We start from the raw sequence: 16,293 nt of genomic DNA, 5'->3' as shown, positions 1-16,293 counted from the left end.
GGGCGACGCGGGATTTGCGGCAGCGTTTTGCCGGAGGTCGAGACCCCAGTCATCCAGATAAAATCCCAGTCAACAATACTGATGGAAGCAGAGCTGAAACTACATTGGAAACTGAGAGTGACTAAGGTAATGTTTTCACTATTGAATACCACATGGTTGACAGGTTACAAAAAGAGGTTTTGCAACTCCAAAGCAGAACTAAAAGGGAACTAAGAACATCGTATATGTCATAAGGAAATTAGCAGTACCAAAGCATGCTTATGAGCCACTGAGAACATAGTCGTCTGGTTCCTCAGTAACAATATTGCATGGTCCACATAACAAAATATTTAGAGCATTATGGAGGTTTACAATTACAAAATGTTGATTTAAAGATTCCACAGTGCTCTTTGAAGGATCACAGGAAGTTCTCCTAGTGTCCCGGGTAGCATTCTTCAAACAACCATGACCACCAAAAACTGATTAACTCACCATCTATTTCATTACCTTTGTAGACATGGCTGGTGCAGAATGGACATCATACATTCCTAAATCTCAACCAACGCACTCCCAAATAATTAATTATGTGAGATGTTTTGAGACAACTAAGAGATGTATCCAAGGATACTGAGGGAAGTGAGAGTGGAAATTGCAGAGGCAATGGCCATAATTTTCCAGTCTTCTTTAGACTCAGGGTTGGTGCCAGAGGACTGGAGAATTGCACATGTAACACCCTTGTTCCAAAAAATGGTGTAAAGATAAGCCCAGCAACTACAGGCCAGTCAGTTTAACCTTGGTGGTTATCCAGAAACGATAATTCGGGGCAAAATTAGTAGTCACTTGGACAAATGTGGTTATTTAAGGAAAGTCAGCTCGGATTTAAGGGCAAGTTGTGATTAATTAAATTGCTCAAGTTTTTTGATGAGGTAACAGAGAAGGTTGATGAGGGTAATGCTGTTGATGTGGTGTACATGGACTTCCAAAAGACATTTGATAAAGTGTCGCATATCAGGCTTGGCAGCAAAGTTAGAGCCCATGGAATAAAAGGGACAATAGCAACATGGATACAAAATTGGCTGAGTGACAGGAAACAGGCAGTAGTGATTAATGGTTGTTTTTCGGATTGGAGGAAGGTTTGTAGTGGAGTTCCCCAAGGGTCAGTATTCGGACCCCTGCTCTTCCTGATATATATTAATGACCTAGACCTTGGTGTACAGGGCACAATTTCAAAATTTGAGGACAATACAAAACTTGGAAGTATTGTGAACAGTGAGGAGGACTGTGTAGAACTTCAAAAGGACATAGACAGGTTGATGGAATGGGCAAACAAGTGGTAGATGAAATTTAATACAGAGAAATGTGAAGTGATTCATTTTGGAAGAACCCGGAGACACAATATAAAATAAAGGGTACAATTCTAAAGTGGGTGCAGGAGCAGAGGGGCCTGGGTGTATATCTGCATAAATCATTGGAGATGCCAGGACAAGTTGAGAGAGAGGTCAATAAAGCATACAATATCTTAGGCTTTATCAATAGTGGCATAGAGTACAAAAGCCAGAAAGTTATGTTAAACTTGAAAAAAAACACTGGTTCAGCATCAAGTAGACTACTGCATCCAGTCCTGGGCACCACACTTTACTGTTTACTTGCTGCTGGAAGTCTGAGGAGGATTTTTGAAACAAATTGGGAGACTTTCTGGGACATTTTGTCAAGATTTCACCAACAATCTATTTATCTTGGAAATTCTCTGAGGACTTCACCTAGAAAGAGTAAGTGTTGTGCCACTGTACCTTATAGGAGTCAGCAGGAGATAGGGAGTGCTTATTTATGGGCATCTTGTGACAAGTCTCCCTTGGTCTGCTGGGGGGATCGGAGGAGATGAGGCCAGACAGCGAAGCACCAGCTGCTGCAGGAGAGAGGGACAGAGGGCGAGGTGGACATTTTCCCCTGTGCAGACTGGACATCCCTCCTCCTATGGACTTCCTCCACTTGGGCCTCCATAGTCACATCCGAGAACCTGTGTACCCTCTCAGTCCTTCAGCCATAATGAAACCTACCCTGTTTGTTAGCTAGCACACTCCTTTAGTGTAAGTGGGTGTGAAGAGCTCACATATACTGCTGTACGAAAATTGGATCTAATCAGCACTCAAGTGCTAAACCTGCAGGTGCCTGATTTAGCAACTTCAGACAAGTTCAAATTATTGTCATACTTATGAGAAGTGCGACGATGAAAAAATACAGACTCAAACTGAAGAGTTACATAAATTGACTTTACTTTTTTAAAAAAATTGACGATGCTGCAAAAGATCTACGTCTCCCAACAGAGGCAACATGCAAGACCGTTTGACCTTAAAGGTAGCTCTCTGGAGACAGAGACACCCGGAAAGAAACATCACCAAGAAGCTTGTCCAGCTAAGAGTTGGGAAGAAAATCCAGTAAGCCAGAAGGCAGGCGCCCTGCCATGAATTCTACATTTCCAAGCTATGCAGCAGAGAACTGAAAGTGATCCTCCGTCTTCAAACTGAACCTTCCACCAAGAGAGAAACCTACAAACACCTCAGACCTGCAACCGAGAACTTGACTTCCAAGAGAATTTAACAGCTTTACCGTGAACCCTGAAACCCTACCTCACTTAAAAACCATTTACCCCTTTTCCGCTCTGTCTCGTGTGTGTGTGTGTGTGTGTGTGTGTGTGTGTGTGTGTGTGTGTGTGTGAATGCGGGAGTTGATGCGGTTGCAACAATTTCGGGATAAGGCCTATTGCTCAATAAACAATGAATCTGTTTTAAACCTACAAGAAAACCTGTCGCTGTCTGTTTATTTGACAAATAAATCACGAAGGGGTTAAAACCTAATAACAAAAAACACTTGCTGTGGTCAGGTGGGAGCTGAACAGTAGGAACATCCCAAACCCCTCACCATTAGGATAATCAATAATTAAATCCAAAATTGCAGGCTAAAACCAGACTTTCAAACAGGCGTGTCTTATTAACATAGCACCCATTTACCACCTGTGTTCACCAGAATAAACCCCTATGAATGGACAGAAAGTCTAATATTTCTATACTGGATTATATAACAAACTTTATTTATAACCTTTAAAAATATATCGGCAAGTTTGAGAAAATGGTGGTCATTTTGACTTTGGGCAACGGTATATAACGAGTGATATTGATTCAACCACCCATCATACATATCTCATGAATTTCATTCCTATTGCCTGTTTCACACTGTTACCCAAAGTTAAAATTCCTCCCAATGATTATTTTTCATCACAGTAAGCCCGCGATAATAAAAACAGTCACTTTCAAACTTGCATATATATTTTAGAAGGAAAACAAATACAAAGCAAAAAGTGCAAACATTAAAATGTGCATTTCACCCAGAGCTTTGATACCGAATATTACCTGATCTTGGAGACCCAGTAGGGTTTTCATCATCAGCTGTCCCTTGGCATCTTCTAGTAACTGACTGTTTCTAACTTCATCTCTTAATCTGGAAAACGGTATAGAAGTTAACATTTGATCTTGAATATTCACTCTGTCACTATGTGACGTGCACAGAATAAGTCTTGTAAGAAGACCACAAAGCTGTGAAAACATGCACCAAATAAAATGAAGAATATTTACTGCACCATGACAACTGGAAAGTGACCACAGTGATACATTTCAGGAGACTGTGGGTAAAGCTCATGGGATAAGCAAAATGTAGGGCAGTAAAATTGTAGTTTCTTTCACAGTCTCAGTCAGTGGTAAACAAGCTGCCTGCTAGTGGCAACTGCACAGTTAGTTAATTATGTGGCAAGTTGGAACTGGTTACCTGGTCAGCAGGGGCTGACACAATTCTTAAAAATTTTTGCTGGAATAAATCCAGGAAACTCTTGTTTATGCATGGAAGTAAGTAGCACAGAGTCCAGCTTGACGTCGTACTGCTTTGGCAGAGAACTTAGCTCAGAGAATTGGTGAGCGAGGTAATTTGGCGCAGTGAGGGAGGAGTTGCTGTTCTGGTCTTTTATTACAAAAGGATTGGTATGAGTGAGGGAGTGGGAGACAGGGAGATCTGGTAAATAGCTGGTAACTGTTTCTAGGTAACAGTCTAGAAAGTAAAGGCATGGCAGGGAACCTCAGCTTGTGGAATGCACATCCTTGCGCTATGTGGGAAATCCTGGATGCTTATTGTGGCCTGGATGACCATATATGCAGAAAGTGTCACCAACTAGAGCAGCTTGAGCTCTGGGTTTCGGAGCTTGTATAGCAGCTGGTGTCATGATGGGCATCCATGGGGCTGAGAGCTTCATGGACAGCACATTTCGGGAGGTGGTCACCCTGCAGCTTAAAAATGTACAGGCAGTGTGGGAATGGGTCACCACAAGAACAAGGAGGACCAGGCAGTCAATAGCTCTACAATCGATATTCAGTTCTGAATACTGGTGAGAGTGATGGTTCCTCTGGGGAGTGCAGGCACAGCCAAGTCCACGGCACCATGGGTGGCTCAGCTACACAGTGAGGGGTGGGGTGTGGGGGCAGGGGGGTGGGGACAGAGAAGAGTGGATGAGCAATAGTGGTAGGGGATTCAATAGTGAGTGGAACAGACAGGTGCTTCTGCAGACATGACTCCAGGCTCGTATTTTGTCGCCCTGGTGCCAGGGTCAAGCACGTCCCTGAGGGCCTACAGGACATACTGGAGGGGCCGACGAGGGGGCAGGGGGTGGTGGGGAGGGTGAACAGCCAGAGGCTGTGGTCCGTATCAGCATATCATCATCACGAATGACACAGGCAGAAAGAGGGATGAAGTCCTAAAGGCAGACTTTGGTGAGTTAGGAAATTGAAAAGCAGGACCTCAAAGGTAGTAATCTTTGGATTACTCACAGTGCCAAGTGCTGGTAAGCACAGAAATAGAAATATAGAGCTGAGGAGATGGTGCAGGAGGGAGGGCTTTAGATTCCTGAGGCATTGGGACCACTTCTTGGGGAGGTGTGCTGTACAAGCCGGACAGTTTGCACCTCAACAGCTCCAGGACCAATATCCTCGCAGGAGGTTTTGCTGTTGCTATTGGGAAGGGTTTAAACATGCTTGGCAGGGGGATGGGAACCCGAGAGTAGATTCAGAACGGAGAGAAAAAAAGTTGGAAATGGAAGGCAGAAAATTAGTAAGCGTGTTCAAAAGACAGAGGAAATAAAGGCTAGAAAATAGACAACAAGGGAGTTTGGCAGTGCTAAATGGTGTACGCTTCAATGCAAGAAGTCTAGGGAATAAAGCAGATGAGCTGAGAGCAGATTAACATGTGGGCTTATGATACTACAGCTATTACTGAGACATGGCTGAAAGGAGGGCAGAAATGGCAGCTCAACATTCCTGGTTACAGAGTTTTCAGACAAGATAGAGCGAGGCATTAAAAAAAGGAGGGGTGCAATATTGATTAAAGAAACAATTACAGCTGTGAACAAGGATATGATATGATAGAAGGATCATCAAATGAAGCCATATGGGTTAAATTGAACAAAAAAGGGGCAATCACACTATTGGGAGTGTACTATAGATCCCTAAGCAGTCAGAGAGAGATAGAACAGCAAATATGTAGATAAATCTGATAAGAGCAAAACTAATAGGGAAGTAATAGTGGAGGATTTCAACTACCTGGTATTAACTGGGATAAAAATTAGTGTGAAAGACACAGAGGGAGGAGGATTCTTAAAATGCATTCAGGAGAACTTTTTAGCCCGTGCATAACAAGCCCAAGATAGGGGGTGTTTCTTGACTTCGTTTTAGGGAATGAAGCTGGGCACATGGAAGGGGCATTAGTTGGGGAGTACTTTGGTAGAAGTGATCATAATTCAGTTACATTTAGGATAGTAATGGAAAAGGACAAAGATAAACCAGGAATAAAAGTTCTCAATTGGGAAAAGCTAATTTTACTAAGCTGAGATGAGTTTTAGTTAAAGTGGACTGGAAGGTAAATCCGTGCCAGATCAGTGACAGGCATTCAAGGAAGAGATAGTGAGGGTTCAGAGCAAGTATGTTCTCTGGGACTAACAAATCCACAGCCCCCTGGATGTCAAGGGGTTTAAACAAGATGAAGAAAAAAAAGGAAGCTTATGACAGATAACAAGGGCTCAATAATGCAGAAACCCTATACGAGTATAAAGAAGTATAAGGATGAAATTCAAGAGGAAATTAGGAGAACAAAGAGAGGGCACAAGAAATGTTGGCAAGTAAAATCAGGGAAAACTCAAAGTTTTTTTTATAAATAAAGAGCAAGAGGATAACTAAAGAAAGAATAGGGACCAAGGGTAACCTGTGTGTGGAGGCAGAGGACCTTGGTATGGTTCTTAGTAAATACTTTGCATCTCTTTTCACTAAACGGAGGGACGATACAGATGCTGCAATCCAAGAAGAGGAGTATAAAGTATTAGATGACATTAACAAAATGAGACAGCAAGTATTAAGGGGTTTAACATCTTTGAAAGTGGATGAATCCCCAGGCCAGGACAAAAAGGCTAATGGAAGCAAGAGAAGAAATAGTTGAGGCTCTGCCCATCATTTTTCAGTCCTCTATTTGGATGTTAGCCAGGCTTTTGATAAGGTTCTAAATGGTCATGAAAGTAAACACCCATGGGATCCAAGGCAACATGGCAAGTTGGATCCAACATTGGCTCAGAGGCAAGAAACAAAGGGTAATGGTCGATGGGTGTTTTTGTGACTGGAAGACTGTTTCCAGTGGGGTTCTGCAGAGCTCAGTACTAGATCTTTTGCTTTTTGTGGTATATATCAATGATTTGGACATGAATATAGGGGGTATGATTATGATGTTTGCAGGCGATATAAAAATTGGCTGTGTGATTGATAAGGCGGGCTTTTAAAAAAAAATTGGAAACCGCTGGGAAAACCCGAACTTGTTGAGCTCGAAGCTGCTGTTTCCACTGTAAAAACCTGTCAGCTGTGAAAATGAAACTGATGGCTGTGAATTTCTGAATTGTCTGGAAAGAAGTAGTCAATGGGAAATTTCTCATTCCTGACATTAGCAGTCACAGACCTCAACATTTTTTTACTACGGACACCTTGCTGACCCCTAGCTGTAGCTGTACTGGAGCAACTTGGCAAGGGGCGCAGCTAGTTCTGGACCACAAGTCTTCAGTACTATTGCCAAAATGTTGTCAGAGCCCGTAGCCTTTGTAGTATCCAGTGCTTTCAGCCGTTTCTTGATATCATGTGGAATGAATCGGATTGGCTGAAGACTGGCTTCTGTGATGCTAGGGAGCTCAGGAGGAAGCTGAGATGGATCATCCACTCAGCACCTCTGGCTGAAGATGGATGCAAATGCTTCAGCCTTGTCTTTTGCACTGATTGTTGAGGATGGGGATATTTGTGGAGCCTCCCCCTCCTGTTAGTTGTTTAATTGTCCACACCATTCACGACTGGATGTGGCCGGACTGTAGAGCTTAGATCTGATCCGTTGGTTGTGGAATCACTTAGCCCTGTCTATCGCATGTTGCTTCCGCTGTTTGGCATGCAAGTAGTCCTGTGTTGTAGCTTCACCAGGCTGACACCTCATTTTTAGGTATGCCTGGTGCTAGGTAATGGGCAGGACAGCCGCCACTCATTATCACACATGGTACCAAGAGTTATAGAGCCAGCAATGACATACAGCAACCTGCCACCAAATTTGGTACTTGTACTGCAATAGTATCTAAACATAACACAGATTGGGTTCCGATGACAAACACCATGGAGGTTCAACTAGGGGAAACATTGTGGTATCATTAGTTTAACTTACACTGTTCATTTTTTGGTGAATAATTTATTTCACTTCATTTTTCCTTAGTCCAGAAGGTTTCTTTAAGAAAGGCTATATTAAGTTAATAGCAAATAGATGGATCGACAATGTAAGAGCAGATGCAAATAGCTGGCATGGTATTTATTTGAGCACCATTTGTTGACAAAATGGATAAGACTGATTATGCAAGGACTGCTTTATATAATTAATTGAAAAGGTTCTCAATTAGTGACTGCTGCACTACACTTCCTGGGTGCAAGACTCCTTCAGCCACTTACTCGTCCTGCTCATTTACTCTCCTCTGGTGTTTGTTGGTCCTTTTATTTTATTTATTTATTTAGAGATACAGCACTGAAACAGGCCCTTCAGCCCACCAAGTCTGTGCAGAATAACAACCACCCATTTATACTAACCCTACAGTAATCCCATATTCCCTACCACCTACTTACACTAGGGACAATTTTACAATGGCCAATTTACCTATCAACCTGCAAGTCTTTAGCTGTGGGAGGAAACCGGAGCACCTGGCGAAAACCCACGTGGTCACAGGGAGAACTTGCAAACTCTGCACAGGCAGTACCCAGAATCGAACCCGGGTCCCTGGAGCTGTGAGGCTGACTGGTAACTTCTCTTTATATTGCAAAGTTGTGCAACAAGAAGAAAATAGTGAAGACTGTTGCTGTGCTATACATTAGAAATCTTGTGGTTGGCCTGTAACAAAGTCTTTATTATACTTGTGATGCTCTCCCCATTAATTGTGGTTCAGGATGTTGTGATGGATGGGCGGAGATGATTATAGTTTCTTTCTGGACTAATGAACTAAGAATGAACACAAGGCCTTTCTTATCTGCATCTATTGAATGAAACTGCAATTGGCAAAAAGGCATATACGATTGAGTGCCATAAATTTGGCTGAGTGTCTATGGGAATCCCACTACATGGCTTGAAGGCTCCAAAAGATTTCCCTAAATTCTTTTTATTCAAAAAGACCAAAGCAATATAGATACAATCAGTTGCTAAGAGATACAGGAGGTGAAAGTGTTCCTAGGTAGTGGTACATAAAGGGCAATAGTGAACTGGCAGCTAGTTCACACTGTCTAATTTTCGTTTCCATGAACATAGCAGAGTGTAAAACAGGCTACCAATTCACTATTGCACACTTTGCACTTCTGTCCAAGACCAAATCTCACCCCCCAACCCCACCAGCCAGCCACCATCCCCCGGTACCTTAAACAGCAAACATGCAAAGGAAGGAAAGAGTTTTTTTTTTGCGATGCTCAGTTTATCGGGCACTGGTCAGCCCGCTAAAGTATACAATGGAGCTCTCCCCTCATTTACGTGTAACTTCTTCCTTTAACGGGTGTTATGCACAGGGTTCTACTGCTCAAAATGCTTGCTAATAGCATACATGTGGCATGGACTAGGCCTCAGGTCTCAGTGCCTGACAATACGGGGTGGTGGGTCTCCAATTGCATTACTGCCTCCAATTTTTTGTTTTAACAGTCACGCTCGCACATTATTCTGAATCTTCTTTTTCACCTGAGAAAACACAAGGCTGTTACCTCTGAGTCTCTGCTTCCATCATGTCTTTGCACTTGGACATGGCCTGTTGCAGACAGATAAACATTTGACTGTTGCTTTGTGCTGTATCGCCTTCAATGGAATGTCTGCTCAGTGTCATAGTCCGGCTGTTCTGTTCTGTTAGCTCACTCTGGAGAGCAAGCTCATCCGAATGTAGATGGACAAGTTGCTCCAGCTCCTACAGAAGGAAAAACAAGATGCAATCAATCCTGGCACAACAGCCGAAGGGCATGGAGGAAGTCAGGAGACCCCTTGCTTTCTATGGACATTTGAGAATGCCAGTTGCCTAAAAGCACTCTCAACCAGTGGATTGTGATCGTGTATGCTAACATTTTTAAGATTAACTTATGAAGCAGGCCTACTGATCATATCAAAGATCAGAAGCACACCATCAGATTAACATTGCAAGTACCTGAGCAATTTAAACAATGTACTCTGTGCATTTGAGATAAAATAGAAAATAGGAAATAAACTGGAGATCAATGGCTTAAACAGTACCAGCCATCAGAACACAGGATTCTGATAAAGGGCCACACCTACAAAAATCTAAGTTAGTGTCCAAAATTTCAAGTATTTGCTCTTTTTTTCTTCCCTTCCATGAAGGGAAATCCTGACATGTCTGTCACTGTCTTCAGATACTGAAACAAAGGCCAGGATTTTTTCTGGGCGACAGGGGTCTTGATGTCCAGCAATAGTGATGCTGAGAAACCCACAATGCCTCTTCTGTGGGAGGCCTGCTGAATCAAGTGCCAATTGGGCACTTCACTGGACAACAGTGGGGGCCTTCCATGGGATCAAGGACCCCAGAGATAGAAGTCCCACCCTCCGAGAGCTGCTGGCCAATCAGAGGCCGGCAACTCTAACTGAGCAATGTCACTATGGAGGCAGTGACTGCTGCTGGTGGAGCACCCACCCAAGGTCCAGGAGTGGCACTGGACCCAAGTCACAGGTAAGTCAGGGCAGGAGGGGTCTTACTAGGTGGGGACTGCAGGAGGTGAGTGTAGGGAGGTCTGTAGCAAGGGCAGGGGTGGCTCTCAGCAGGCCTCCCCTTCCTGATGCCGGGTCCCTTGGTCCGACACGAAGTACCTTTTAATGAGGGGAACGCCCCCACACCCCCAATCCCCAGAGCCAGCAAGCAGCCTGCATGATTTTTCGTGCCGTGTTTCCTGTGCGGTGACAGGGCTGCCCGCTGCACAGCTACTTGTGGCGGCGGCATGATGAGGCCCTTAATTGGGCATTATTTGCCCAGTTAAAGGCCTCAATTGGAGGCGGGGATACACCCCCACACCCATTCCCCCACCCCCCACCATCCGAACCGATTATATGCTCTCCCCATCTCCAAGCGCGCTGCAGGGCAAAGCATAAAATTCCCCCCATCGTGCCATAAATTCATCAATGAGGCAGCTGGGTGAGTAGCTGAGCCATACATACTAAGAAGGTCTACGTTTGCCAATCTGTGCTGAATTAGCTGATGGGAAGGGAACTCAGTCAAGGATAAATAAACTACTGATTCAAGTGTGCAAGTATAGACAGGATTGAGCTCAGTTGTGATGAACTTGGCAGGCCTGATAGCCTGGAGACACATACTGTCCATGCTTACACACGAAGAATGTCAACTTGGGCAACTTATTGGAGGCTGCCTGGCAGGCTTGGAACTGTAACTCAACAAGGAGGAGTCAATGGCTTCAGGAGAAAGAGAGGAGAGAGTAGAAAAGAGCCAGAAAAGTGACAGGACTGAGAAGCAATAGCAAAAACTTAGCAGGAATGTCAGCACTGAGTGTCCCCAACAAACTTAGGTAAAACCTTCTTCTGCACTGAAGAACAATGATTCCAGAGAAGAAATTAATCACATCTTCCAAACTTCAAATATCAAGTCCTGAATAATAACTGAGAGAAATCAAATAGGATGGAGTAAGAAGGAATATGGATTAGAAAACAAAAGAAAGAGATGGAGAGGGAAAGCAGTGAATGAGACAGGATGAAAAGGGGATAAGAGATAGAAAGAAGAGTCAAATGATCAAAAGGGAATAGAGATTGAGAGCAACAGACGGAATGAGAGAGCAGGAGGGGGAGAGGGAGATAGGGTACAAGGAATGGAAAAGGAAGAGGAAGGAACTTTGAGTAGAATCCAGCTTTACAAATTAATAAGCAGAAATAAATTGTGGCTTGATAAGATATGTTTCAAAATGTCTTCTGTTTAGTTGCAGTGGGTATAATAGAACACACAATAGCCCTGATGTAGAATCTTGCTCTATGGAGGTACAAATTGGAGGTTCATGCATAGAGGTGAACGCACCCAAATGTGGCACTTCTGATTTTCCAGTCATTAGCTTTAATGGTGAGAAAATCGGGAATACCATGAATCAGATGGACTGTCCTCTGATCCCTGCTTTCAATTTGCTCCAGATGGTGATGGACTCGATACGAGATTGCCCTGGGAGCGCATTTCCAAAGCTAATATTTTAAATCTGTGATAAAAGCAAAATACTGCAGATGCTGGAAATCTGAAATAAAGAGGCAGCATTGTTCTCGTTTGAGTATTTATTCAGTGTCTGTGGTAACCCTTTTGCGCCCAGCGTGAATTCACCGACACCAGGATCTTCGAATTTATGGAAATGACAGACAGACAATGAGCATCTTCCAAATCCACGGTTCACAAACACAGCCCTCAAATGTAGACAAAGATACCGAAGCACCTGTCAAACGCACAGCTCCTAAAAGTACAATTCTCCAAAAGCACAGCTCTCAAACAAAGCTCTCAAATGCAAACCACACAAATGCACAGCCCTCAAATAAACAGCTGTCAAATGCACAGCTCCTCTCCTCTGTTGTACAGTTGGGTGGAACTATCCTTGTCCTTTTTTTTATTCATTCATGGGATGTGGGCATCTGGCTAGGCCAGCATTTACTGCCCATCCCTAATTGCCCTTGAGAAGGTGGTGGTGAGCTGCCTTCTTGAACTGCTGCAGTCCATGTGGGGTAGGTACACCCACAGTGATGTTAGGAAGGGAGTTCCAGGATTTTGACCCAGCGACAGCAAAGGAACGGCGATATAGTTCCAAGTCAGGATGGTGTGTGGCTTGGAGGGGAACTTGCAGGTGATGTTCCCATGCAACTGCTGCCCTTGTCCTTCTAGGTGGTAGAGGTCACGGGCTTGGAAGGTGCTGTCGAAGAAGCCTTGGTGTGTTTCTGTAGTGCATCTTGTAGATGGTACACACTGCTGCCACTGTGCATCGGTGGTGGAGGGAGTGAATGTTTGTGGATGGGGTGCCAATCAAGTGGGCTGCTTTGTCCTGGATGGTGTCGAGCTTCTTGAGTGTTGTTGGAGCTGCACCCATCCAGGCAAGTGGAGAGTATTTCATCACATTCCTGACTTGTGCCTTGTAGATGGTGGACAGGCTTTGGGGAGTCAGGAGGTGAGTTACTCGCCGCAGGATTCCTATCCTCTGACCTGATTCCGAGCCTCTGACCATTGGGCGGCACAGTGGCGCAGTGGTTAGCACCGCAGCCTCACAGCTCCAGGGACCCGGGTTCGATTCTGGGTACTGCCTGTGTGGAGTTTGCAAGTTCTCCCTGTGTCTGCGTGGGTTTTCTCCAGGTGCTCCGGTTTCCTCCCACAAGCCAAAAGACTTGCAGGTTGATAGGTAAATTGGCCATTATAAATTGTCACTAGTATAGGTAGGTGGTAGGGAAATATAGGGACAGGTGGGGATGTTTGGTAGGAATATGGGATTAGTGTAGGATTAGTATAAATGGGTGGTTGATGTTCGGCACAGACTCGGTGGGCCGAAGGGCCTGTTTCAGTGCTGTATCTCTAATCTAATCTAATCTAATCATTCTGATGAAAGGTCACTGGCCTGAAACGTTAACTCTGCTTCTCTCTCCACAAATGCTGCCTGACCTGTTGAGTATTTCCAGCACTTTGTTTTTATTTAAAACCTGTGCCTCTGGGACGCTTTACCACATTAAAGGTGCTATATAAATGCAAGTTATTGTTGAGATATAATTTAATTTTCTTGCTTTTAAACTTTGGCGATCCACCACCATTGGCCTACAAGATGGTAGTTAAGGAAGCAACCTTGCTAAGGTAGATCAAAAAATTAAATGGTTCAGATAAAACAAATCCAGAATGATACTTCAGAGTGTGGCAAGGAATTAGGAACAGAAGATATTAATAATAACCAGTGAAATGTAAATTAAAAAAAACAAATCACTGAAAAAATTATAAATGAATAATCTCTGGGCAGATTGTAAAGGTAAAAATAGATTACTGGAGTGAAAAGCTTTCATAGGCCTAATGGTTTTTTCTTGTCTAAAACTCTTATGTTACATGCTGACTGGAGATAAGCTGTCTAAATTGAACTCTCCCCAAGAGGGGAACTTTCAATTAGTATTCAGAGCCAGGATGCACATGCATATTGATTGTCAGGTTTCCTACTTGCTATTGCTCGTGCCCCAAAATGGTGGTTCTCCATAATAAGAAAAAAAGCAAAAAAAAAAATATATAGTGTCTTTCACAACATTAGGACATCCCAAAGCGCTTTACAACCAATGAAGTGCTTTTGAAGGGTAGTCACTGTTGTAATGTAGGAAAGGCAGCAGCCAATTTGCAGACAGCAAGGTCCCAAAACAGCAACGTGATAATAAGATAACCTGTTTTGCTTTATTTCACGGAAGGATAAATATTGGCCAGAACAGCACAGGCAAGAGAATCAACACCAGCACTACAAATCTCCCCTTATAAGGCAATTTTTTGCACTTATTACTTAAATTGATCACTGCTTTATAAAGGTGACTCCATGAACTCACACTTCCAGTGATGAAACTATGGTTGGAGGGACAATGTGTTGTAGGTAGAGTAACAGTACTGTTGCTCTGATTCTCCAACCTATACTTTTGTGCACTCAGCTTTCCTGGAATCATGGGATAATTGAATTCCCATTTCATTCAAAATACACTCATTATGTTTGTTCTTAACAATAACCTGTATAGCATCGTTAAAATAGCAAGACATCCCAAAGACGTTCGCAGTTGGGATCAGATCAAAGGAAGGAAAGGCAACTGAAACCACAGTTGAAGAGGTTGGATTGAACAAAGCCTTTGAAGGTGGATTGCGATGTATGATGGAGGAGGGGTTTAGGGAATGCACACCAGGGTGTGAAGTCACAATGATGGATTGCTCTACCATGGCATGTTCATGGATGAGGAACAGGCATTACTGTATAGTTAAGGCAAGTATGTATTTTATCTGCTATCTCTGAATTCCTGAAAGAACTGATCTTTATTTCTGGATAAGAACCTTTTCAAGTCCAAGTAGCTTCTATATGCAAATTGACTGACTTTTTTCTCATATTGCTTTGCTAACAAAAGAAACAATCTGTGAAATAGTAATTATCTATACTAGAGTAAACAGAACATTCGGCAGACTCTACAAACATGTGTGGAGCTATAATGCTACAGGCCTCACCACCCTTCAGTATGGCGCCGAGTAATGGGTCCTGTACCACTGTCATGTACGCCTTCTAGAGTGCTTCCATCAGTGCTACCTCCGCAGCATCCTCAAGCTCCGTTTGCAGGTCCACATCACAAACATTAAAGTCCTGGATACAGCCAACATCACCAGCATCGAGGCCATCCTCCTGCAAAGCCAACTGCGTTGGGTGGGTCACATTGCCCGGATGGACGACAGTTGCCTGCCCAAGATCGTGTTGTATGGAGAGCTGACCATGGGTAAAAGGAACAGAGGAGCCCCATGCAAACATTTCAAGGACTCCCTGAAGTCGACCCTCTCTGTGTGCCACATCGACCAACGCCAATGGGAAGCACAGGCCATAGATCTTGATGCCTGGAGATGCTACATCAGGAGGACTACAGACACCCTCGAGACTGAGCGAAGAACCAGCATGAAAGAGAAAAAGAGAATGATAGATCCAATTGCCCCCAGCAGTGACTACACCTTCACTTGTACCCACTGTGGGAGAATCTGCCAGAATAGGCCTGACTAGCCACCAGTGGGCCTCCAACCGATGACTACAACCTTCCCAAAATCTTCATCCGTGAAGAAATACCAAGAGAGAGATACTAGAGTCAATTTAGTCACCAAAACTTTAAAAAGACATCTTAAACATCAAACAATACAACAGACATCTAAATTATTTCAATGATATTAAAGTGCATGTTTGTTGGAATCTATTGACCAAGTACTTATTATCCCTATAGTGTTGCCATTAGGCTCATTTAGTGTATAGGTACCAACAAACCACAGTACAAATCACACAGATAATTTGCTCTAGTGCTGTGTGATAATCTTACTTCATCAGCTCAAATTGTTCCCATCATTATCAATGGCAGTGACAAAGCTGTGACCACCAGTACCTCACTCTAATGTTACACAGCTCAAAATCCTCTCTTTCAGCACAATCCAATTCCAGAAGGACTAAATACTGATTTTAACTCGGGATGCGACACAGCCTTTGAAAAGCTAAATTTTATAACAATGAAAATTCAAAAAAAACATACTCAAGATAACATTAACTTTTTGGCCTGACAGGGCTCATGACTTAATATGGCAGGCATTCAAAATAGGTTAGAACAGAAGGATTAAGTTAAGCATACATAATTTGAATGAGAAAGAAAATTAGGTTTCATGTTTTATGTATAATTCTCTTCAAGTAACACTCACATGAATGTGCGCCTGAACAATCTGGGTATACTCGGACTCTGGCACTGACTCTGCTGTGCTTAGTTCTTCTAACAGAAGAGCCTGCAGGTTGAGAATAGCAGTGTAAGTCTCCAGGGCGCTCACTGGCTCCTCAGCTTTGCACAGCTGAATTGAAGCCATGCAGACGCCTAGGCTTTCTTCCAGATCCTTCATCTGATTAGCTCTCTGGTGAAGCAGTTCAGTACAAACCTGGAACAACATTTAGCCAGCATTTTAGTATGACATTCAGTAATAAAGAA

The 16,293-nt window shown here is 43.4% G+C and overlaps 1 protein-coding gene across 4 annotated transcripts in view; it reads right to left on the bottom strand.

Annotated features, from left to right (window-relative positions):
• The window catches only part of LOC137376222 (limbin-like), a 211,705-nt gene that overhangs the window by 45,365 nt on the left and 150,047 nt on the right, over window positions 1-16,293 (bottom strand). For all 4 annotated transcript variants that reach the window (XM_068044349.1, XM_068044367.1, XM_068044359.1 and 1 more), the window contains 3 exons: window positions 16,016-16,243; window positions 9,315-9,511; window positions 3,387-3,474 (listed from right to left, as the gene is read on the bottom strand). In XM_068044349.1, the coding sequence (XP_067900450.1) occupies window positions 3,387-3,474; window positions 9,315-9,511; window positions 16,016-16,243 (513 nt within the window). The remainder of the gene's footprint in view (window positions 1-3,386; window positions 3,475-9,314; window positions 9,512-16,015; window positions 16,244-16,293) is intronic.

This window comes from Heterodontus francisci, chromosome 1, assembly GCF_036365525.1.
Source record: "Heterodontus francisci isolate sHetFra1 chromosome 1, sHetFra1.hap1, whole genome shotgun sequence".
Lineage (NCBI taxonomy): Eukaryota > Metazoa > Chordata > Chondrichthyes > Heterodontiformes > Heterodontidae > Heterodontus > Heterodontus francisci.
This window is presented reverse-complemented; position numbering and strand designations above follow the sequence as displayed.